This window comes from Perognathus longimembris, chromosome 13 (genome assembly GCF_023159225.1).
Source record: "Perognathus longimembris pacificus isolate PPM17 chromosome 13, ASM2315922v1, whole genome shotgun sequence".
Lineage (NCBI taxonomy): Eukaryota > Metazoa > Chordata > Mammalia > Rodentia > Heteromyidae > Perognathus > Perognathus longimembris.
In genome coordinates this window covers 20112818-20137314 of record NC_063173.1, presented here as the reverse complement: position 1 = coordinate 20137314, position 24497 = coordinate 20112818, and the positions used below count along the sequence as shown (strand labels likewise).

The 24497-nt window shown below is 39.7% G+C and overlaps 1 protein-coding gene across 9 annotated transcripts in view; it reads right to left on the bottom strand.

The window, feature by feature from the left end:
* Positions 1-561: 561 nt before the first annotated feature.
* Positions 562-24497, bottom strand: part of Tead1 (TEA domain transcription factor 1) — a 254498-nt gene continuing 230562 nt past the window's right edge. For all 9 annotated transcript variants that reach the window (XM_048361600.1, XM_048361603.1, XM_048361606.1 and 6 more), the window contains 3 exons: positions 18650-18790; positions 12273-12425; positions 562-7094 (listed from right to left, as the gene is read on the bottom strand). In XM_048361600.1, the coding sequence (XP_048217557.1) occupies positions 6981-7094; positions 12273-12425; positions 18650-18790 (408 nt within the window). In that variant the 3' untranslated portion in view covers positions 562-6980. The remainder of the gene's footprint in view (positions 7095-12272; positions 12426-18649; positions 18791-24497) is intronic.

Below are 24497 nucleotides of genomic sequence, written 5' to 3'. Positions count from 1 at the left end.
TTTTGTTTTTACAAAGCACTTTATAAAAAAATTCTCTGCACACAAACCCTATAATTTTCATATAACTATCATACTAAAGATAAATTCACTTTAAAGCCAACACTTAGAACATTTTTTTAAACAAAAAGGTACCAGTACCTAACACAAACATTAATGAATACAAGAATACTGTACTGCCCAGAGGTTTAACCAAATGCCTTTTAAAAGTTTCTGCAAATGGGTTAAGAAATTGTGTGTGAATCTCCCTGCCCCATGCCCATCTCTCTAATCTCCTTAAGAGGAACCCATTACCCAAAGGTGAGTTCCCACCCGGTCCCAGCAGCAGTACAACATTAAAGGAACCAGATGAAACGCTACGCCACAAGCGCCACAAGCCCATTAAACACGCCACACGAAGACAAGAGAAACCATTAAGTTCTTTAGAATGTGAACAAATACACGTGGCAAAAACCAATTTACATAAAACTTGAGCAATATTAAAGAAGTAAAGGCTATTCAGGTTTTTTAAGTGTTACAATTTTTTTGTTTTTTTTTTAGGCACGTACTATTTTGTTGTTGTTGTTTTTCCTTGTCTGTAGTCATAAGCCCATTGAAAAAGGCCAACAGAAGTCAGTATCTCCAGGAGGTAACAGGGAGATGTGGGTTGTTTTAAGAAGTGTGGTTGTTATCCAATTTATGCAGTGAAATTAATCACAGAAAATGATTAATGGAAAAAAAGGAGAGAAAAAAAAAACACTCAAGGGATTAGTTTCCAATTGACTGACAGCTGGTTTCTGTCCACCTCTCTTGGAAGGAGAGAAAGCATAATAAGCTCATTGGAAGGTCATAAAGGTCAGCCTGAGCCAGATGGAATTCTAATGGAATCTGACCCAGGGTGGTGACGAATGAAGGGAGAAGGAAATGTTGCTTCCAACAGTAAAATGATGTATATATAGCATGGCATCGAGTGACTGAGGGCTTAGAAAGTACAATAAATAAAATATTCCATACTACTGAACAATGCATGACTTCAGTGAAGATACCCTTTGCAATTCAGTAATTTTTCAACAGAAAACCTTCATTCTTACAGACAAAAAACAAAGCACTATTGAGAGAAAATGAGTGCCAAACAAGATAGAGACAGCTGGAAAGAGAAGCAGGGACACATGCAAGTGGCTAATTTCTTCCAAGTTGTGGGACAGTTCTGACAGGGAAGAATCAAGACTTCAAGCAGCTGGCTATAATGTGGGCTGAGTACTTTTCCTTTTCATTTGATAGTGTTGCTTTCTTTTAACAGAACTTTTATAAGTACAACTTGGAGTGGAGGCAAGAAATCACTCCTGAAACTTCAAAGCCCAGAGAAGCTATTCTAAAGATACAGGGAAAAACAGAATACATGTAAGGAAGAGCTTAGAGGTTAACTTTGAGTTGTTTGATGTCATTTTTACATCTATATTAGCAAAGAAAAGTCGTTCCCAGCTTCTCATTGGCTGGTGTTTGTGTGCCTCCTTGTCTGTTTACTCCTCCTCCTGACCACTAACAGTTTTCCCAGTTTACACAAGCAGTTTACACAAGGTTTTGATATAAACTGACACATTAAGGAGTTGTCCCCATTTCCCCCACCAGGGGTGGGTGGGGCTGGAACATTCTTTGAAAATGCCAAATTGCAGATGGTACTCTTTGGAAGTTTCTCATGGCACATTCACACACAACACTTCAATTGTAATGACCCTAACATTGCTGTTCTGCACTGTCATCTCAACTTGAGGCTTCCAACTTTTGAAATGGTATCACTGTGTACAACAGGTAAGTGCGCACTGTCATTTGGATGGAACAGAAAGTCTCCAGAGACTGAATATGAACACAAGGAGATGAAAGCTGTTCTATCTGTCCACTGGCTGAGATTCTGTTGTTGGTGTGGAAATTCCTTCACATAGATGCAGGCTGGGTGACGAGCTGACATGACACGCCGAGTCATCGGCACACACAAACACAACAGTTTCCGGGGTCCCTCCTGTTGCAGTGTGCTATGGGTGAGTGGTGGTGGGGTCCCCACTGGAGGCCAGACTCACGGCAGGTGGGGACCAGGCGGTGCTCTTGTGAATGGAGACCTGTGGTTGGTTACTCACCCCGGTAAACCAAAGGCATTACGGTGATCTCAAAATATTTTTGGTCTCTCTACAAACTGTCATCTTTATGGCAGCACTTTTCTAAGCTGGAATCTCAAACCAAAGGCACTTTCATGCTAGGGTGCAGAAAATTCACAAATAACTAAGTATTTGGTCATGAATTTAAAAGGCAACTAGAAAAGGACAATTTGCTCTTCAGAGTAAACTACAAAGTTGCAACCTTTTGTTTTGGTATATGTACATTTTGAGAATGTGGTTGGTTAGTCAAAGAACTGACTTGGGTTCAGTTTCTGATCTTAGACCAAGTCATCCATTTCTTGTAGACTGGATAAAAATGGGCTTTAAAACACATAGATGAGAACAATTTTGTTTGTCTTGTTTCTGGGATTGGGCCAACTGGCGAATGGACACCAAGAGCAGGTATGCAAAAGGCTGGCGGCATGACTAAGGCACTGCTAACTGGAACGCTTTGGCAGCTCTGAATTGAAAACTCCCTACAAAAGTAACGGTAGTAAGAGAATGCTTCCAGCTTACAAAAGGGCGCATAGTTCCCAGGCAGCCTTCTGCACTGCTTACCCTACACGCAATGTCTCCACGATTTAAGGCTTTTCAGAAATAACATGTGCAGGACTTTGCCACAGAAACAGCAACACACAGAAATCAGCAATGCAGACATCCACCTGATGTCACAGGAGTGAACGCCAAACAAACAGAATTACTTCTACCCTTCCTTAGGACAGGTGTAGTGTACCAGAGCATATACAAAAGTAGACAAATTATATGTACCTGGTTTGCAGAATTAACCAACTGTTATTTCATACAATGGAAATAATTTGCGGTTGTACAAAAACAATGGCCAAAGCCACCACGGTATTGAAATCTAATGAAGACTTGGTTCTAAAAGTCATTTGAGGACTTTTAACACCAAGTGCTTAGAACAGAGGGGTTGTTTTTGGCTGGTCTGAGAGCAGGATTTTGCTGCTTGGATGCTCAACAAATAGAAATTTGATTCAGAGCCTGTGGCATGTGAATTGTCCTAAGCAGAAGCAAAAAGGCTCATCAGTTTTCTCAGTGCTGTAGAGGCCTCGGATGGGCACTTCCCAGTGAGAAGTAGCATCAGGGTGATGCTAGGCTTTTGCATTGGGGATTCTCAAGCCCCTCCCCCATCTTCTGCACCAACCCCTCACACATTCTTACAGATCACTGAAGCATAAGAGCACCAAAGAAGAATGGCCTCTACCAGAAGAGGTCAAGGATCAAAGAGGTGGGAGTCCTGGACAAGGGCACACCCTTATTTTGTCGCTAGCCAGTTGGGTGACTGGGCACATCATTTCATGCTCCTCCAGCCTCAACCTTCTTGCTCAGAAAATGAAGGGGAGGGGATTGCATTGTCTTTTGACTCAAAAACAAGAACTCTAGAAGCCCTCTTCTGGAATAGATCCCTTCCCACTCATCCCTATTGATGAAAAGAAATTCTCCAGAGGTTTCAGTAAGTTCTACAAACACCATGTATTTTAAGGCAAAAAAAAGAAGCAGCCCAAAAGAAATAAATCGAAACAATTAAAGGTTTTAATAATGAGATCCATGGCCTTATTTTTTTTTAACCCCGATAAACTAAGAGCTGAAGGTCAAGTCAGAAATGTCCAAAATGCTCAGTTTCAAAAGTTTGAAAAGCTTCAAACTAGGAAGAAACAGGATACAAATATCACTTGATGAATATTCATGAATATTCCTACCTGCCTCCTGATATCCTTAAAGAAAAAGGAGAAATAAAAGGCTTCCAGGAGAGAAATTTTTGGAAGGCAAAATGAAAGGGAAACTGTCACCAATAAGCTAATGTGACCTATAAGGTGCAGGGCAGGGCACTCCCTCTCAACTACACCCCATGGACTATTTGGTATATACACGGACATGATGAGGTGTGAAAAATGGGGTCAGGGACACTATGTAAGATAGCCCCATACAACAAAGAATGTCACTAGTGTTGAGGCTGAGAAAATGTGGTCTAAGGAAACCTGTGTAATACAAGTTCTTGGATATATTCTGAAAAAGTCCTGGTTGACCGAGGACTTCCTGCCATGGACATCAAGGCCAACAGAGCTCTGTTCTTCAGCTCCTCCCTAGGAAAGCTGGCCTCCAAACTTGGCAAAGCTCAAGATTAACATGGCAAATATGGCACTGGCAACCATCAAGGGGCAGAGAGCACTGAGAAGAGACAAGTGGGGATGGGGCTTGGTATAGGCTTCCTTAAGGTGAAGCTTTGAATACAAGGAGATCAGAATACAATAGATTAGAATACAAGAAGCAGGATCAGAGAGGGACTGGAATTAGATGAGAGAACACAAAATCCACACAAGGGTCTACATTGAGAGAGACAAAGAAAAGCAAGCCCAAGACCTGGGGTAACTGGCCAGAGACTAAACAGGAAACTATCACTCCTGTAGAAAGCTCTTGAAGATTATTAAAGAATCTTATAGGCAAAAAAGTCACCCTCCAAGTCATTCATATGAATACCCACAACTCAAGTGCAAAGGTGTTCAGAGGCATGTGGATAGAGAGGTAGACCACTGTAGGTCCAGCCTGACCCTACAGCTAATTGCTAACCTCTAGCTGGTCTTCTTGGGTTTTTTTGTGCTTTGCAAATGAATCCTAACAGACCTACTGGTTACACAAAAGAGCCTTACTCTTGGGTGCAAACATGATCCAGGAACCTCTCAAGTTCCTGAATGGCCTGACTTTTAGCCATATGCACCTTTGAGGAAGGATACAGGAAACAGAAACCAAACATCCCTAAAAGGGATGTCCAGTAGAAGTTATAATAAATATAATGACCATGGAAGATGCATAAGTGTTTGGTTTGAAGAACAGTTTGTGAAAGGTAGAAACCAGGGTAGTCCTTCAAAGGCTGGCCTGAAACCAGGAAACAAAGGTAGCCTCATTTTGGAGGGAAGAGCAATACTGTACTACCAGCATACATAAGGCAGATGTGTTACAAATAAGACAGTTATGCACATTCTCCTTTTTTTTTTTTTAGTGACCTTTGGTGAGTCTGGGAGAAGTCAAGGCTTTTAGACACTGGTACAGTGCTATTCTTTTTGTGATAAGCCATCCAAACACCATACTCACGGCCCCAAGATACTGAACAACGTACAACAGGGTCAGAGCAGGTGGCAGGGAGAGGGACTTGGTGTGGTACTTTCTAGCCTTGGTGGGGAAAAAAAATCTTGCCATGTTTTGTAAATTACAAAACTTACTTCATGTCCTATTGTGTTCACGGATGGTTATAAAAACTTCATTTTCCTCAATGAGGGCTTTCTCCTCTCTCCTCAATGAAGCACTTATGGAAATTACCCAAGACATGTGGCCACATCAAACCAACTCTGCCTGGGTAAGGCTTTGGATATTTAGTTAGGAAAGAGAACATCCTCAATGAGCCTGTTTGGAAAGGTTCAAAGACGGATGGAGCTCTTAAACCTAAGTCCAACAAGTGCTGTACTGAGAGATGTCAAGAAAATGGGCACCCTTAGAGAGAACAGACCTAAGTCTACAGACACTGACTGAAATACACACACACACGTCAGCACCTAGCTAACTAACTAACACTAAACAGATGTTCTATGGGAACTGAACAGCCACAGATGTATATGTATACATACTCAGTACACATATTTACACACATAGCTACAGTTACAGCAGGTTCCTATGTATGTTAGGTCACCAGAAATAAAGAATTTATCCACAGGCTGGTGGGGATGCTCACAACATTCTGGTGTAGCAGAGACCCTAACTGATGAGCCTTTTACTTGTTTGGTCAATGAAGTTTTCTCCCAGCCACAGGATTCTCTATTCTTTGCAGCTCACAGTGCAGTACTCATGCCAATTTTAGACTTTTGCTATTAAATTTCAGTGGTTCAAATATGTACTCATCTCAATAAAAAATTTGGTTGTCCATATAAAATATAACTGCACACACAAGACTATAAACATTGTAAGCTTAAAATTTTCAGTATTTATCTACTTATTGCAAAAAAGAGCCATCTTTTTTTCATTAAATAATCAATCATCACATTAGTACAATACAATTTTACATTTTTTAAATATACTATATATGTTAAGGATAAGGGGTGAAGTCTTCTTCCTTTGTGTTACCTGTTCAAGAGTTTAATGGATTAGGGGATTAGTTTTAACCTTGTTCAGGAAAGAAGTACAAATTTTTCTCATTAGAATATTTCTACCAAGCATTTCTTAAGGCTATAGTTTAACATTTGGTTTCAAAAAAAGAAAGGTTTCATTTAAAAAATAATTTAGTGAATTACATTCTTTCATAACTTCCACCCTAATTAGTTACAAAGATAAGTCTAAGGATTCTTAGTTTTGTGTACTAATTTACATTTATATTTAAAGATTAATTTTACTTGTATCTTAAAACAAGAATTTTATGTTGAAATAAAGAGAGAGAGAGAGAACTAAATACATTTGTATAAAGGCAGTAAAATGTCCCATGGCCAATGCTCTGTCTCAGTATTTTCTACCACAATAAGAAACAAGTCTCTGCAGAGAGAGACTTAGGTTGTTAAGTTTCCCCTTTCCCGAGGAATTGTGTACTGCAGATCTGAAGAACACATAGAAACGATTCAATTTTTCTTTTTACAACTGTACCAGAATTTCACAGCTATGATAGTATGAACACATGAAAAAAAAATGACTTCACTCAAACAGGATTAGAAAAATCAGGGTGACCTCGGGGCCAGGGCACCAGCCTGTGTGGTGAGGTTTACAGTCAGTCGTTTGATAATAGAAGAGTGTGTGTGTGCACATAGATGTGTGTATATACATACAGATATCTATATATATATATATAAATAATCATGTTCAGTCCTTTACAAGCCTGTAAATATGATGTTGTGCGCCATGTTCACTGTTTGAAACTTCAAATACACAGGCCATGCAGAGGAGAGTTTCTTGTGTATCCCTGTTTGTTACAACCTGTTAAAAAAAAAGTTACAGACATATCATACCACATGAAGATTGTACATTCTTGTGCTTGGAGGACTACAAGCACTGACTAGAGTTCCTCTCAGATTCACTCTGTATCCTCTAACCCACAGTCAGAAAGCTATAGGTCTCATCTGAATCCCACCTAAGACTTGCCCATAATCTGTGTCTAAGAAGAAATCACCAGAATTGGTGATGTTTTTGTGTTTGAATATTCTGAGCTAATTTCTTTATAATCAAGGGAATTTTCTATTATTTTGTTCCTGTGGATAATCATTTATCTTAAGCAACTGTCTATCTTTCTATTTAAAAAGATTTTTTTGGTAGTATAAGCTACAGTCCTTAGCTTTTTGCTTTAGTGTTTTTTTTTTTTTAAGGTAATTCTCACATTAGTAAATTCTCTAACTTAAGTCTCTTGCATAGCTAGGATAGGTGCATCTATTTATACCGTACCAGGCCTCAGCATTTTGTGGAGATGACAGTCTGATTAACTTCTTACTCTCTCCAGCCTTGAGCTATGATCTTCCTGATCTGTGCCTTCTCAGTGGCTGGGATTATAAAGTCATGAGTCACTGTATGTGGCCACATTTTTAATAAACATATAATTGTTTTTATTTATGGGGAACAATGTGATGTTAAGATATACTTTAGGATGGTTCAATTAAGTCATCACCTCAGAGCGCTTTTCTTCTTTGGCAGTACCAAGGTTTGAATTCAGGGGCCTTGCATGTTCAGCTGGTACTTTCCCACTTGAGGCCTCCTACTGTGTGCTGTTTATTTTGGAGCCTGGAGTCTCACAGACTTTTCTGCCTGGGCTAGCTCCAAACTTTCTCAGCTCACAGCCTAGTATTACAAATGTGAGCCACCAGTATTTGGCATCTTATCTCTTTTTAGGTGGTGGTGGTTAAACAAAAAAATTCAAAATCTACTCTTGCTCCTTGTTCTATCTTATTGTTAAATATGCTTAGGTTTGCTTCATAAAAGCTAATGACAGCATGTGCCTAATTAACTAATTAACCAGTGGTGAGAGACTCAGCAAAAGTAGCTGCCACTGAAAGGAAGAACAGTATAGGTGGAATCAAGTCCAATGACGATTCTTCCCCACACATACAGGCTTTACCTTCCAAACAGTATTGTGAAATACCTATCTATTTTCCCTTCTATCTCTTGAATTCCTGTCCTTCCTCACCCTCCTGCCTCAGCCTCCATTCAGATCTCGAGCTCTCTAGCCCAACTTCTCTTCACTGTGGTCTCAGCCATGCCACCCTTAGAAGGGAGTTTCTAAAGGCAAATCTGATCAAACTCAAGGCACCATAGTGACTCTATGACATTGGTGCTTGAAAACATTTTGAACTTGGGAGCTTAGTCTAGCTTCTCATATACCTAAGGTTAAAAAAAATTGCACCAGGTGGGCTGGGGATATAGCCTAGTGGCAAGAGTGCCTGCCTCGGATACACGAGGCCCTAGGTTCGATTCCCCAGCACCACATATACAGAAAACGGCCAGAAGCGGCGCTGTGGCTCAAGTGGCAGAGTGCTAGCCTTGAGCGGGAAGAAGCCAGGGACAGTGCTCAGGCCCTGAGTCCAAGGCCCAGGACTGGCCAAAAAAAAAAATTGCACCAGGATTAAGTTTCTATGGTCCTTAAGGCATCCACGTTTATGGTCCCAAACTAAAGAATATAGTCTCGTCATACTGATTTGCCCTATAGAACTGTGTGATTCGTGTAGAATTGTGTTTTTTTTTTTCTTTCAGCTAATTTATGAGGAACAAGGACCACATTTCTTAGAAACTAGAAGAATGCATGGTGTACACAGTCATTTGGCAGTCACTTAATATCTGCTGAGTGGGTGACAATTCATATTACAGCCAATATACACGAAGTGCTTGCTATCTATCTACTAGGGTATTAAATGCTTTACACAGATTGTCTCATAGGATATTACAGCTCTATGAGTGGGTCCTATTCCCCTTTGTCAGAGGAGGCACTGAGGGGCAAATTTGTTCTCAGTTAACTAGTTTAGGGTTGTCTGTCTATACACTTGGCATCTCAATTGTTTTGTCATCAGGAAGCCTTCGCCAACCTCCCAAACTAGGTGAAACTCTCCCATTGTATTACCCCACTGCTAGACATCAGCCAGTTTTACCAATCAGTTAGTGACAACCTGAATGACTGCCTGCCTGCCTCCTCATCAGACACCAGGATGGCCTTTATACCTTTCCAGTTCACCACAACAATCCCAACCACTAACACTTACATATGCACACACAGAATGGCACTCTTTGGTAAATTTGAAAAATGCTTGCCCATCAAGGCAACTTAGACATCACCTTTTACCATCCTGAAAAATCCCAATCATGCTCTGTATTTCCACAGTGCCTGGTTTACAGGTTCTCCACAGTCATCATTATCTTGGATCATAATGGTCCATTTACCTGAAGCTTTTTCCTCAAAAAGCCATGAGTGGAGAATGAGCCAGAAAGCCCAATTTCTCCAGACCTTACCAATTAGTTGGTTGTCTTTATATCCAGAAGCAGTGGCTTAAATTCATTTTTTTCCCTAAGGCCTTGATATTGTTTCTAGCACATATATATTGGCAGCTACTAATTCCTCATATCAAAGGAATTAAATTGCTTAACGATATTTTTGAAGTTAATCTAACCTGATTAATCCCAGGACTGGTACCTGGGCTTTTTGGGACACAGGTGCTCTGATATCTCCTGGCCATATTAGACAGGTACTAAGGACATCATACTCCTTAATGTGAAGGCAAAGGGCTGGCTTTCAAGCAACAGCTCAGAGCCCCTCCAAGAGAGCTGAGCAATCATTCACCCGTTCTGGTTACTGTCCAAGGCTGTATAAGGTCCATAACAGTCTACTCTTAGAACTGTACTTGTGCTTATATAGCAATGGAGAATACCTTTAAAACAGGCACCTTCTACCTGCCAATACCTATAGAAGACCATTAGAAAAAAGGATGCTAATGAATAGTTAGTAAAGAATAGGTATTCCAAACTTCCTCCAGATTACAAATTTCTACATTTTATAGGCACACATGAGAACCCATTGAAATTCTCTCCCTAGAATATACATTTGCCAGCTGCATGCCAATCATGTATCTGTGAGTTCTGACATGCCTACAACTCATTCACCAGTCCCTACAGCAGCAGCTCTCAGTCCCGACTATTCAATACAATGATCAAGAGCTTTAAAAGGAGGCAAACAAACCCTATGATGCTGAGCCCCACCTCTCATTTTTTTATAGCCTCTTGGATGAATCTGATATGCAAAGGGTTGTAATTTTAAAAAACTGCTTGATTCTTTTTTATGATGGCATGTAAGGGCTGGTTCATGAAAATTACTGTTAAAGAATAAGGAATTTGGGGAACTGGACAACCACTGATAGCTACAAATTGCCCACAAAAGACATACTAACACTATGGAAACAGGCAAAAAGTATAAATCATGCTTCAGGATAGGAATGAGGCAAAGAAACTAGAAAATAACATCTTTGAATTTTTTCTTTTAACCAGTACAAGCTGAATATAGTGTCACACACCTGTAACACTAAATACTTATGAGGAGGAGGCAAAAGTTCAGTCAGCCCAGGCAAAGGCAGTAGTCTCAAAATCAAAATAAAGACACAAGGGCTAGGTGTTGCTGAAATAGTAGAGCACTCACATCGTATGTTCAAGGCCCCGAATCAATCCTTAGTTACAAAAAAGCAAACGAGAACATCCCTGATTGAGAACTATTGTCCTAGTGCAACTAAAACTCTAGGTAAAGAATTTCTGTTGTCAGTATTCTAGTTCTCTCTCTTTCTCTCTTTCTCTCTTTCTCTCTCTCTCTCTTTCTCTCTTTCTCTTTCTCTCTTTCTCTCTTTCTCTCTTTCTTTCTTTCTTTCTTTGGCTTGAACTCTGGCCCTGGGTATTGTCCCTGAGCTTCTTTGGCTCAAGGCTACTGCCTCTATCACTTAACCCACAGTACCACTTCTGGCTTTTTCTAAGTAGTTTACTGGAGACAAGAGTCTCATACACACTATTCTGCCTAGACTGGTTTTGAACTGCAATACTCAGCCTCTTGAATATCTAAGATTACAGGCATAAGCCACCAGCGCCAGGCTAATATTCTATTTCTTAATCCTAATAACAAAGAAGAATAAGAAAGGCTTTCAGAGGCCTGCATATTTGACCGCAACATAGTTTTGCTGTTTGAGCAAAGTTGTTTCCATTGAGTATTTCACTAAATATTTTCTTTTGCTTTTTTTAAGTAACTCTTATGAAGTCCATTATTGCTGTGTTCTTTGGGGGCAACACTGTTTCTAATAACCTTCCCAAATTCTCCATAGAAGTCTTCTGGGAGAAATTTTTGTTTTACAGTTAAGTGTCATAGGAACCCACACTATCCAGGGGTATTGGTATGTTTTCCCAACATGAGTCTGGGACACTTTGCCTTTCCCTTTCACTTCAGTTGCCCAAATTAAGTATGATGACATACTTTTAGTCTGTAAATAACATTTTCTTCCCCTTCATAGACACTGCACCCTAATCTTATTCATATTTCTCTTTGATCTAACTGCCTATGTTTTCCTTTTTTAGTAGAATGTTACTTCTCCTATAAGGCTTTTAAAATACTTCACGACATAAGTCCAGGTATGTTTGAAGTACAGAACTAGTGACTCAGCTTTTGCCTTATGGAAGATTTGCACTCCTGGTAGCGCTGAGACAACTTTGACTAACACTGGAATTAGTTGGGAAACTTAAAAAGTACTCATACTTGAGCTCTTTCCTTGGGGAGCCTGATACAAATGGCCTAAGATGCAGCTTGAGCACCAGAATTTTTTTTTAAGTTCTCTAGCTCTTTCTAATATAATATGCAAAGAGCTGAGAACCTAGAACCACTACTTTGGATTATCACACTGAAATCTAGGTCTAAGCTTAGAAATCCCCAGCCCAATGAGACCCATCTCTTCTACTGAATCAACCTCACACCTCTAAGTTTGCACAAGGGATGCTTCAGATTCAATGGCTAGCTGGTTGCCTGGGACCCCACCACCCATCAGCCACATTCTGTTGGTCAACACCTCAAATTCCATAGCCCACCTTCCTTACTGTCCTCAACAAGCCTCACAGTATACTTGGCCAAAGCAGGAAAAGAGACAAAACCATTACCAATAAAATTGTGAAGTTTTCCAAAACACTGTTCATCATATATTTCTCTGGTAAGTGTTTGAGCTTGTGGATGAAGTTGATCATATATTCACACATGGGGGAGCGGTTTATTCGGTATACAAATCGGCCATTCTCAAACCTTGCATACTCCGTCTGTAAGGAAAAAAGGATTTGAGCATTTTTATATCTTTGACTTCAAAATACAAGAGATAGAAACAATGGCTTGTAAAAGCATTTACTTTTTCCATATGAACTGTCTGTTATATGTAATAGTAGTCATGCAGTTTAGCAAATTAGAAAAAATCCTATCTCCAAATTTACTGTTGTTATTATTATTTATATCCATTATTTTTCTAGGAAGTTAAAAAAAATCCCTAGAACGATGTTAAGTTTAAAGAATTCAACAGATCCTCTAACAGAGGTTAAAAAATAAAAATGTTAGCAGATAATTTAGTGATTATCTTCCTACAGATCTGTGAGAGCAGATTAGAGCAAGTTACAATTTTAGAGTATCCAGAGAAATCCTCTGTGCTCAGGTCACCGACCAATACAGAAAACTAATAGTTATGGATGAATGGAAGGAAGAAAAGATAAAGTAATATACATGCAGTTTGAAGATCCCACAGAAATACTCACAAAGAAAAAATAGTGCCAGATGACCTTGGATGAAAAAGGAATTAGAAAGACAGTGGGGGATGGGACTATGGCCTAGAGGCAAGAGTGCTTGCCTCATATACTTGAAGCCTTCAGTTCGATTCCCAAGCACCACATATATAGAAAATGGCCAGAAGTGGCGCTGTGGCTCAAGTGGCAGAGTGCAAAAAGAAGTCAGGGACAGTGCTTAGGCCAGGACTGGCAAAAAAAAAAAAGAAGAAGAAGGAAAGGAAAGGGAAGGGAAAGGGAAAGGGAAAGGGAAAGAGAAAGGGAAAGGGAAAGGAAAGAAAGACAATGGGTCTTTCTAGCTGGGTGCTAGTGGCTCAGATCTGTGGATCGCAGTTCGAAGCAAGCCCAGGCAGCACCATGAGAGCCTAATCTCCAATTAACTACCAGAAAGTCGAAAGAGGAAGTGTGGCTCAAATAGTGGAGAACTGGCCTTGAGCCCAAATAATCAAGGACAGCACCTAGGCCCCGAGTTCAAACCCTACTACTAGCACAAAATGTGGGAAAGAGGAAAGAAGAGGAAGCCAGTGTCCAAATCTATGGGATACAATTAACGCATTACTTGAAGTAAACTTAAGGAAGCAGCCTCATCTCAACTGAGTTGTATTTCACAATAGCATAAAATACATAGATACAATTTTGTCTGTAAATAAAAATAGATGCTAACAAAATATATGAAGAGAAAAGCATTCACCAGGTAGGTTTAAAGAGTAGTTAATTCCAAGGTCATATATTATGCTAGGCCACAAATGTTAGAACACATTCCGATTCTTTCTTGAGACCTATAGACACTAAATATTAAAATTTGATAGACTATATTTTAAAAGTATAGAGTAAGCTGGGTACCAGTGGCTCAAATTTGTAATCCTAGCTACTTAGGAGGCCAAGATCTGAGGATTGTGGTTTGAAGCCAGTCCAAACAGAAAAAGTGTGAGAGACTCTTATTTTCAATTAACCACAAAAAGCCAAAAGTGGAGCTGTGGCTCAAATAGCCTTAAGCAAAAGAACTTCAGGGACAGTGCCAAGGCCCCAAGTTCAAGCCCAGTACTGGCACAATAAAATAAAGTAAAATATTATATATATATATATATATACACACACACACACACACACACACACACACACACACACATAGTTACTTATAAGGCATAAAATGTCTTTCTAAATTGTGAACACGTGGAATCTAGCAACATATCTAAAGCTTGATTTCTGGACTGCTGTATAGGTTCATACAGAGGAACTGAACTGATCAAACTTAAGTCAACAAACTGGAGAAAAATCATATAGGAAGAGTTGTTAAAAAGGCATTTGAGCCAGATGCCTGTGGCTCACACCTATAATCCTAGCTATTCAAGAGTCTGAGATCTGATAATCAAAGTAAGCCTAAGCAGGAAAGTCCATGAGATTCTTATATCGAATTAACCACCAAAAAGCTAGAAGTGGGAGTGTGCCCCAAGTGTCAAAGTGCTAACCTTGAGCAAAAAAAGGACTCAGGGATAGCACTCAGAACCTGACTTCAAGCCCCAGGACTGTCACAAAACAAAAGGCACTTGAATATAATACTGAAGCTCTTACTAAGAAAAACCCTAAGTAAAACAATCATGCAATAAAGACCATTTACAGAAACCTACAGTAAATATAATCTTAACTGGCAAAAAGCCAAAACTATTTCTACTCACACTGTATTTACACAAGAATACCTACCACTACTATTTCTTATACAACTATGGAAGAGCTATTATCAAATAAAAAACAAGAAGTAATAGTTAAAAAAAAGCTAGCATAGGGCTGGGGATATGGCCTAGTGGCAAGAGCACTTGCCTCATATACTTGAAGCCCTGGGTTCGATTCCCCAGCACCACATATACAGAAAATGGCCAGAAGTGGCGCTGTGGCTCAAGTGGCAGAGTGCTAGCCTTGAGCAAAAAGAAACCAGGGACAGTGCTCAGGCCCTGAGTCCAAGGCCCAGGACTGGCCAAAAAAAAAAAAAAAAAAGCTAGCATAAACACTAGAAAAAGAGAGATAAAATAAAGTTTCCTTCCTTCTGGTCCTGGGACTTGAACTCAGAGCCTGGGTGCTATTCCTGAGCTTCTTTCTACTCAAGGCTAGAGCTCTCTACCACTTGAGCCAGTGTTTTTTTTTTTTTCTGAGTAGTTTGTTGGACATAAGAGTCTCATGGACTTTCCTGCTAGGAGAACCTGTGATCCTCAGATCTCAGCCTCCTGAGTAGCAAGGATTACAGGCGTGAGCCATCTACTCCAAGCTTCTTTTCTTTTCTCTTTGTGCTATCACTAAAATTGTACACTGAAAACAGAGGAATCTAAGAGGAAAATCACTAGAGCTAAATAAGAGAATCTGCTTAGATAGCCACATTAAAAACAGAAAGAGCTTCTGTTCAGACAGACTGCAAAATACAAAAATCTGCTACAAATTTTATATATACTATTCAGAAAAATATTCAAAAAGGAACAAATCAGTATGAAAAAAATATTATGAGCTAAAATAAATAAGATAGAAATGCAAACAGGTTCTTGACTGGAAATTTTGACACTAATAATATATCCACTTTCCCAAAATAATACCTAAGTTTAATTACAGCATTCAACCTTTTTTTCTTGCACTTTAAAAACATCCTCATAACTAGGAGAAAGGGAGGGAAGGGGTGACATTGTTCAAAAAGAAATGTACTCTTTATTTGACTTATATAACTATAACTGCTTTGTACATCACCTTTATAATAACAATAAAAAATTAAGTTAAAAAATGTTCTCCTGGGGCTGGGAATATGGCCTAGTGGCAAGAGAGCTTGCCTTGTATACATGAAGCCCTGGGTTCGATTCCCCAGCACCACATATATAGAAAATGGCCAGAAGTGGCGCTGTGGCTCAAGTGGCAGAGTGCTAGCCTTGAGCCAAAGGAAGCCAGGGACAGTGCTCAGGCCCTGAGTTCAAGGCCCAGGACTGGCAAAAAAATAAACAAACAACAACAAAAAAATGTTCTCCTTATTTGGAAATATAAATGCTGGTTATTGGTGTAGAAATATGAAAAAGATAAATGGTGGGATTGAATTGTTTCACCTGATATCAGAATCTACTTGTAAAGTTGCTTTAAAGTCACATAAAATACATACAATATTGGGGTAAGGAGATAAAGAGACTTCAGCAACAGTTGAACAGTTGGTAACTTAAAAGAAACAGATCTACTCAACTTAAAAGCTTAAATTAAGAAATGATTTTGAAGGCTGGGCTCATTCATACCTGTAATCCTAGCTATTCAGGAAGCTGAGATCTGAGCATCATGGTTTGAAGCCAGTCCAGGCAAGAAAGTCTGTGAGACTCTTTTAACAATCTACCAAAAAAAAAAAAAAAAAAAAAAAAAAAAAGCCAGCGGAGCTGTGGCTCAAGTGGTAGAGTGCTGGCCTTGAGCAAAAAAGCAGTTCAGGGATACTCATATGAACACATAAGGTGATGCTAAATGAAATAAACTCCCCATTATGAAAAAAAGTGGTGTATCATGGTTTAATTATTTTCAACATGCCATGTGAAACAGTATCTTTTTTTTCTCCTCTCATATTTCCTACCTGTGGTTTTACCCCTGCTATCACTGTATCTCATCTGAGTATTCTGGATAGTGTATATCAATGCATTAGAACTAGGGAAGGGAAGGGGAATACCAAAATCAAGAGACCAAGGATAAAAAGACAAACCATTCCAAAAGCAATACTTAAAAAAAGGGGGGGTGGGGAAAGGTGGGGGGGAAAATGAGGGAGAAGGTAACAAGTTGGATAAGAAATGTACTGCCTTACATATGAAACTGTAGCCCCTCTGTACTTCACTTTGACAATAAAAAGAATGAAATCTTTAAAAAAAAAAAAAGAAAGAAAGAAAAGAAGTTTCATATCAACAACAACAAAGCAGTTCAGGGACAGTGCCCAGGCCCTTAGTTCAAGCCCCAGAACTGGAACCAAAAAAAAAAAAAGAGAGAAGATGGTAGAGGAGGAAGAAGAGAAGAAGAAAGAGGAGAAGAGGAGAAATGGTTTTGATACAAATGCCTATCTACTGGTAAAATATAAGCAGCCAATGAATGTAAACACATAATCTAAATAAAGGCTTCAATGTAAAACTCCATACCACCTTCTCTGAAAATGTCTGGTATTTTATTGGTCAAAAGCAACCTTTCCTCACTCCCTGAACATGCAAAGAACTTTGAATCAACTGAGGGTACCACAAGTAATTTGAAGTCTAGGAAGATAAGATAAGCTGTCTGGCTCACCATTTCTCCCACACACCTATCCAAGCAGGAAGCACACCTTCAGAGGACATCTCTGATAGCTTCCTAATCACTATCAATGCCTAACACTCATCCTTCCCACTCCCGACCACTGACGGATCCTTTGCTTCCTCCTCAGAGCTGGAGGTCACCTGGTCTCCCAGGCCTCCCAATTTTGTCTTACACGCTACCACCTTACCTTACCATCTCCTCGGGGTCCTATGTTGAGCCCATTCTTTGTTTATAAACTCTGCTCTTCTATTTGTGTCTGATCTCAGGGTTGGCTGCTGCTCCCCAAATTTAACCCTTACCTGTGTGTGTGTGTGTGTGTGTGTGTGTTTTTTTTATTTCTCCTGGGCAATTAGTTCTCCATTCCCATAGCTTTTACTATTCTTAGGATTCCCAACAGATAATTCTGGCCTTTACTTATCTCCCAACTGCAGTCTTCCATCCACAATCATCCTATTTTTATTTCCTTATCAGTGATAGTGACCAGCATGAGTGTGACCTCTGATATTCTCTTCTTTAAGCTTTAATATGCAGTCAGTTTCTACATTCCATTTAAAATCTCCTGTCTGATTTCTATGCCTAACCTGACCATCAAGTCAGCTCTCTGATTCTGCCTTACCTATTCTCACAAACTTGTCTTATACTCAGGAGGCTGGGGTGTCTAGAGCACCCCAGAATCTCACTGCTCAGCCCAAGGTCTTAAACATATTCTCTTCCCTCTCTCTCATAAGGAATCCTGTCACTCATTTCTAAGCACAAAGTCCTTGCACATCCCATCTGGGCTACTGGTCCTTAGAGATGCAGATCTACTACTGATAGCTGCACTGAACACACACTGGTGTGGGAGTGTAGAAGACAATGGAAAACACAACTTGGAAGGTAATTCCAACTGCAAATATTCATGCAAAGCAAGGTTAAAGGTTGAGAAGTATGAGATGTAAAAGTTGTCAGTAGACATCTGGTTGTAATATAGAATGAATTTGTATCTAAAAGAAGTAAAATGCAGGGAGTGAAAATGGCAAAATCATCAATATCAAGCTCAAAGTGTTACGGTTTTAGAAGGCAGAAGTCAGTTGTAGATCACCTTCGACTGTTACCCACAAAGCCTGAGCATGGCCTGGACCTGGTGGTGGAGTGGGGCCTGCCTTGATACAGCTTTCCTCCCAGCTCCCACCAGGACACTTGTTGCTGAGGATACCTGTTGAGGTGACCAGTACTGGCTAATCAGACAGGGACAAGTTCAGAGAGAGCTGGTACAAACTTCTTGTTTCCTATTAAGGTCTCCCAAATCATTTTGCCTTTTAGAAGTAATAAAGGAAGGGAAAAGGGGGAAGGAAAGCAAGAGACATAACAAAAATACCATATGCTGCCCATGGAAGTTCAAAGGAAAGCAATGGCTTGCTCTTGAAGGAAGTTTCTGTTTCCTGAGGCTAACTTACCTCTACTTTTTCTACTACTTGCTTCCCAAAGGAGCACACTTTGGTGGAACAGGTGACTGTCATATTTTCAGAACTCTCATACTGGCTGGTTACGCCATAAAAAGCCCCGGCATCATCTTGAATATTGCAGTTTAAGTCAGCCTGTTGGAAAGGAAATGGGCACAAGTTATTCTCTAGTTCCAGGAGTCACAGTGAAGAGCAGAGCAGGGTGGGCCAACAAGCAGCATTTTTGTGTGTGTGTGTGTGTGTGTGTGTGTGTGTGTGTGTGTGTGTGTGTGTGTGTGTAGGAGTGAGGTGCTCTGCTAGAAACAAGGTCAAAGCACAAAAGCTATTTTCTGAAGAGGTGCTTATCTGGTTAGTATTCTCTTCAAAGGACACTATGTACCTGTACTGTTTTACTTCTATGCATTCAGCATCAGAGTATTCATGTTCTTGTAACCATAGATTCAGGTCTCTAAACTACATGCTTAAGGCATAAATGAGCTTCTTCCCGCCCCCCCCCCCCAAAAAAACAACTAAAACTGCTTTGAGGTGTGTGGTTTTGTCTGGGTCTTGGTGCCTGGGAGAAAAGATTGAGCAATGCACACAAGTGGTGAAGAAGCACAAGTTTAATGACATGGAAGAAAAGTAGGAGGAACACAGGAACTTGTTCCTCTGCTGCAGAGTGGACCTGAACATGCGATCTCCCAGACCCAGAGGAATGATGGCTTATCTAGGTTAAGAGGAGGGTTGCATTGCCAAGGAGGGGGCCTTCTTGACAGACAGTGGTGGTTACATAACGGTTTTCCCAACTCCACAATGCATTCATTCCGTTATAATGATATTAATGATATGCAGTGCATGAACATGAGGTTTTTAACTAGGAATTGCTCCTAAAGTTCACTTAAGGACAGCTAAGTGTAGGAGTGTGCAGGGGCCATTTAAGGAATTTTGTTTCACTGAGCAAGCACCCTGTTTTCAGGGTATGACTGGGTCCAGGCTTTTCTGTCTCTTACTTTAGCCTGCATTGAATTTCCCACTGCTAAGTCATGGACATCTCTGTCTCTCCATTCCTACAAGAATTCAGGCTATAACCTCTGTCTGGCTCTGCTCCTCTGGAGAATCTTGCCTTGTACAGCCATTCTGTAAGACTTACCTATCTGTACCAGTGAGTTCTATGCTTTGAAGACAAAAAGCAACATCTTGGCTCTTTAAAGGGAGAGACTCTGAGCTGAGATCCAGAAGTTATCTACAAAAGTATTGCTATTAAGTTTCCGTAGGAAATCACAAGATGTTTATAGATAGAATGGGCTAGAAGGTAAAATGGAACTTGTGCCCCTCTCCTCATTTTCTCTCTTCTGAACTGGGGCTGTCAACTTGATTTGGGGAATGATGGCACCAAAATAAAACCTAGTAACTGCAATTACTGATACTACAGGAATTTCATTTGTGTTTTGTAAGAAATATACACACTTTTATACCCATTCAGCTTAAGCAGGGCTTATGAGAGGAATTTTCATTTTAGACAGCAAATGATCATTCTCTGATTTCATCAAACTGTTGTGTTTTTGTCAATGTTTCATTGAATTTTCTTCCCAGGATTTAAAGTTGACATTTTGGATATAACTGAGAACTATCCATAGGAGTGGTTCAATAATGAAGGAAATCCTCACAAATCTGTTTCTCATGACAAATTCTTGGTTATAGCAGAGTTGATACAACTGTTTTGCAGTGAAAACTAATTTTACTGGCTTAGTTCTCTTTCAATTAATGTAATCTCTTGCTTCTCACGCAGTTAATATGCTCTTTTTCCTACAAAGCTAAAACCTTTTTGGAGGTTCAGGATCCTCACAATTATCTGTTACTGTACCATGTAACTATCTTGTACTGACAATGATCTTAAATTCAACTAGATAACTAGGATTTACTTCCTAAAGGCTATGGACACAAGCTTGTTAACCCAATGTAGCTTCTGAAAGGATCTGACACCAAATATTTTAAAGAAATTAGTATATGAAAAAGCTCATTCTACTTTTTGACACTGATTTTATTTTAGGACCTGGAGCCTCAGTCAGTAATGGGAGTTTTTAAAAAGAACAATCCCAAGACCAATCTTTCTACAATCTGAATTTCATTTATATCTTCAAATGCAATGTTGAAAGCAACTTGACTGATCACAAGTGATTAGCTAATAGTGACTGTGATTATCACACAATTCTTTTCTATTTATTGATGTTAGTATCTTATTTTTTTAATTTAGTTGATTGATATATAAAGATATAGCTTAATTTAGTTTATTGATAGACAGAGGGATTACAATTTTATGAGTCAGGTAATGAGTACAACAGAAAATGTATTCATGAATTAATTTCTTATATCCAAATCTTCAGAGAGATTTCAAAGACAGAAGACTGTACAGCTGACTAATCATTTGTTATGAGTAGGAAAAAGAAACTGTAGAAACTATAGCATGTGGACAGGAAACAGGTCCTACTAAAGATTGTTTATAAAGATGCTAAATAATCAGTACTAATCTAATGTATTTTTATCAAGTAGTTATTATGTGAAGCCCATTCTATGCCCTTGACAAGACTTGGTCACAACCTAATATAGTATGGTTTACAGACAGAGAATAAGTACCATGCAAAAGGCACTCATTCAGGGTTCAGACAATGGACAGCACTGCCTCTAACCAGGTTTACTTAAAAGATGGCCAGGACTGGAACAGGTAAGGAAGAGCTGAGGGAACACTGGGCCATGTCTTAAGAGTGCCTCATACTAGTTCTGGTGCAATGATTAGGGAGTCTGGGAGAATTGAATTTGGAAATGTAACTTGGGGCCAAGCTCAGAAGGACTAACTAGAGGGGGAGAAGAACATATCCTGCAGGAATTGGGGACTTTTCCAGAGTTCTAGTGCCAAGAAGTGATGGGATTATTAATGCTCAGAAAACCATGACTACTGGAGAAGAAGGAGACTCTAGTGCTTAGGTCATTGCTGTGGTTTTAATATAGGGAAATGTAATCCGCAAAGCAACACTGTTGGTCTGTGGGGCCTTTGCGAAGGTGTTAATCCATTCTTTTTGTCCTAATGGATGGACTGATACCTGAGAAAAGGTTCTCAGGACTGGGCGGGCTCTCTCTTTCTGCCTTTTACTATGTGAGGCTGCACAATAACCTTCCAAGATGTTGGTGCCTCAATTTCTGCTCTTTATGAAATGCCCAATTTGTGATATCTCCTTTTAGCAGTATGAAATAGACAAAGGTAGTCATTGGTTAACAGTGCCCTTTCCCTAAAAACCCACTGACAGTCTGCCAGGAACTGCACTGTGAGCAGGGTAAGGGTGAGCAGAAGTTAACTCAGTGTCTGATCACACTACGCTTCTGATTTAAAAAAAAAAAATAAGGCATCACCACCAAGGTTAAGATCCAATGACAGAGTTGTGGAGAGATGGAAACACCAATGAGGAGAAGCCCCTGGGTCCAGGGATGCTGCTGTAGCTAGGATACAAAAGAAAGATGTGATTAGGCAAAAGGGACATTCTGCAGGAGAGAAGAGGTACAAGGAGGGGGAGGGTATGCAGCCATGAAGGAGGGCTAAAAACAAAATAGGACAGACAGCAAATGAGTGTATGGCAAGTGCACAGAGGGGAACAGGAAGGACTCTCATATTGTGAGACCAAAGGGACATTGGAGTTCCAAGAAAGTAGTATGGCAGCAGTAACTGGGTATGATCAGACATGAAGAGACACAGAGACACCTGTGACCGTTACTTATGGCAGATAAAAGAGTAAAACAGACATAAAAGAGGTGGTTACAGTTGTCTAAACCTAAGGTGACAGATAAAATGTAAACTGCTGTGATGACTAATGAGAGGTGGGTATATTTCATGCTCAAATGGGATTTTGGCATTTTGTGAAGTTTGGTACATTTTGACTAGCTATTTTTAATACCTTGAAAGGCAATAACCACCCTGAAGACCCAAATACACACACACACACACACACACACACACACACACACACACACACACACACAAAATAGGAGCTGCATTCAAATTTCCTATTTGAAATATTAGTTAAGTGTCAGTGGCTCATGCCTGTAACCCTAGCTACTGAAGAGGCTGAGATCGAAGGATTGGAGGTTGATGCCAGCCTGGGGAAGCAAAGTCGGTAAGACTCTTATCTCCAATTAACCATCAGAAAACTGGAAATAGAGCTGTGGCTCAAAGTCGCAGAGCATTAGCCTTGAACGAAAAAGCTCAGGGCCCTGAGTTCAAGCCCCATGACCAGCAAAATAAAATAAAAATAATAAAATAAATAGAACTATATATATATATATATATATATATAGAGAGAGAGAGAGAGAGAGAAATATATATATACTCAATTTCTCCTTTCCCCTTACATGCCAAGAAATTCAAAGCTAAATTCAGAATCAACTACAGTACTTAACATGTCCAGGTGCTTCCTAATAGCCACTAACAACCAGTGCAAACTCATTTTACTAGTTTCCAATCTGCTTTTACTTGTACTAGTCCTGTTTTATAGTACTCATAAATGTAAACGTTCTCATATTTTGCTCTTTGAACTTACATGGGGGTATCAATCATAAATAAAAATACCCAGAGGTACTTTCACATTTGAAAGTTTTGTTTTTGCCAGTCCTGGGGCTTGAACTCTGGGACTGTGCACTGTCCCTGGCTGCTTTTTTGCTCAGGGCTAGCACTCTACCACTTGAGCCACAGTGCCACTTCTGGCTTTTTTCTATATATGTGATGCTGAGGAATTGAACCTAGGGCTTCATGTATACGAGGCAAACACTCTACCAATAGGCCACATTCCCAGCCCTTGAAAGTTTTAAATTTGGTGTTGCAAAAGAGTAGTTAGTGGGAAATAGTAGGCCTTTCTCTACTGGACAGTTCTGGTATTGAGTGGCACTCTTTCTGCAGTTGAAAAATTTAAAAACAAAGACTACAAAAGTAGAAACATGGCATTGAGAAAACTGAAGTAACTCAAGACTTGGATTTTCATAATCCTGATGCAATCACTGCTCATTTACAAATCTGTTTACCACCACCAATGGAAGCTGTAGCACTGTGAGCGCTGCAGACTCAAACTTCTCCTGAAGGGGTCTTGAATGGTTTATATTATAAAAGGATAAGTAATGGGTCTGCTAAACTGAAGCACATAATATGCTATAAAAGTTCAACACTAACCTTACCAATTATTTAAGATTTACTAAAAATGTGGGCAAACAACCCCCCCCTCCCACCTACAATCAATGATATTTAGAATAGTGGGGACACAGTGATAATAAGGAAAGGCTTTTGATGCTTTTCCCATTGTGTGTAAATTCTCTCATTGCTTGGAGAGACAGTTCCTACCACCTCAACCTTTGCGGGGGTATTGTGGTGTCTGGAACATCCTGAATAATTTTAGTATTGTTTTAATTTAGAATGGATGATCATAGTTTTCCTGATGTGAACCTTCAAAAATGAAAATGAACATCCACTGTAAAAAAAATGTATCCTCAGAAACCAAGTCAACAAATTTTGTTTGTTAAAGTTATGATTTTTACCTAAGATTAAAGGACAACGTTCAGAGATATACATTCTCCTAGATTTCTGTACCTCAAAGGCTGACCATGATCCCACATATTTCTTTCTTTTTTTTTTTTTATGGCCAGTCCTGGGGCTTGAGACTCAGGACCTGAGCACTGTCCCCAGCTTCTTTTTGCTCAAGGCTAGGACTCTACCACTTGAGCCACAGTGCTACTTCTGTCTTTTTCTGTTTATGTGGTGCTGAGGAATCAAACCCAGAGCTTTGTGCATGCTAGGCAAGCACTCTACCACTAAACTACATTCCCAGCT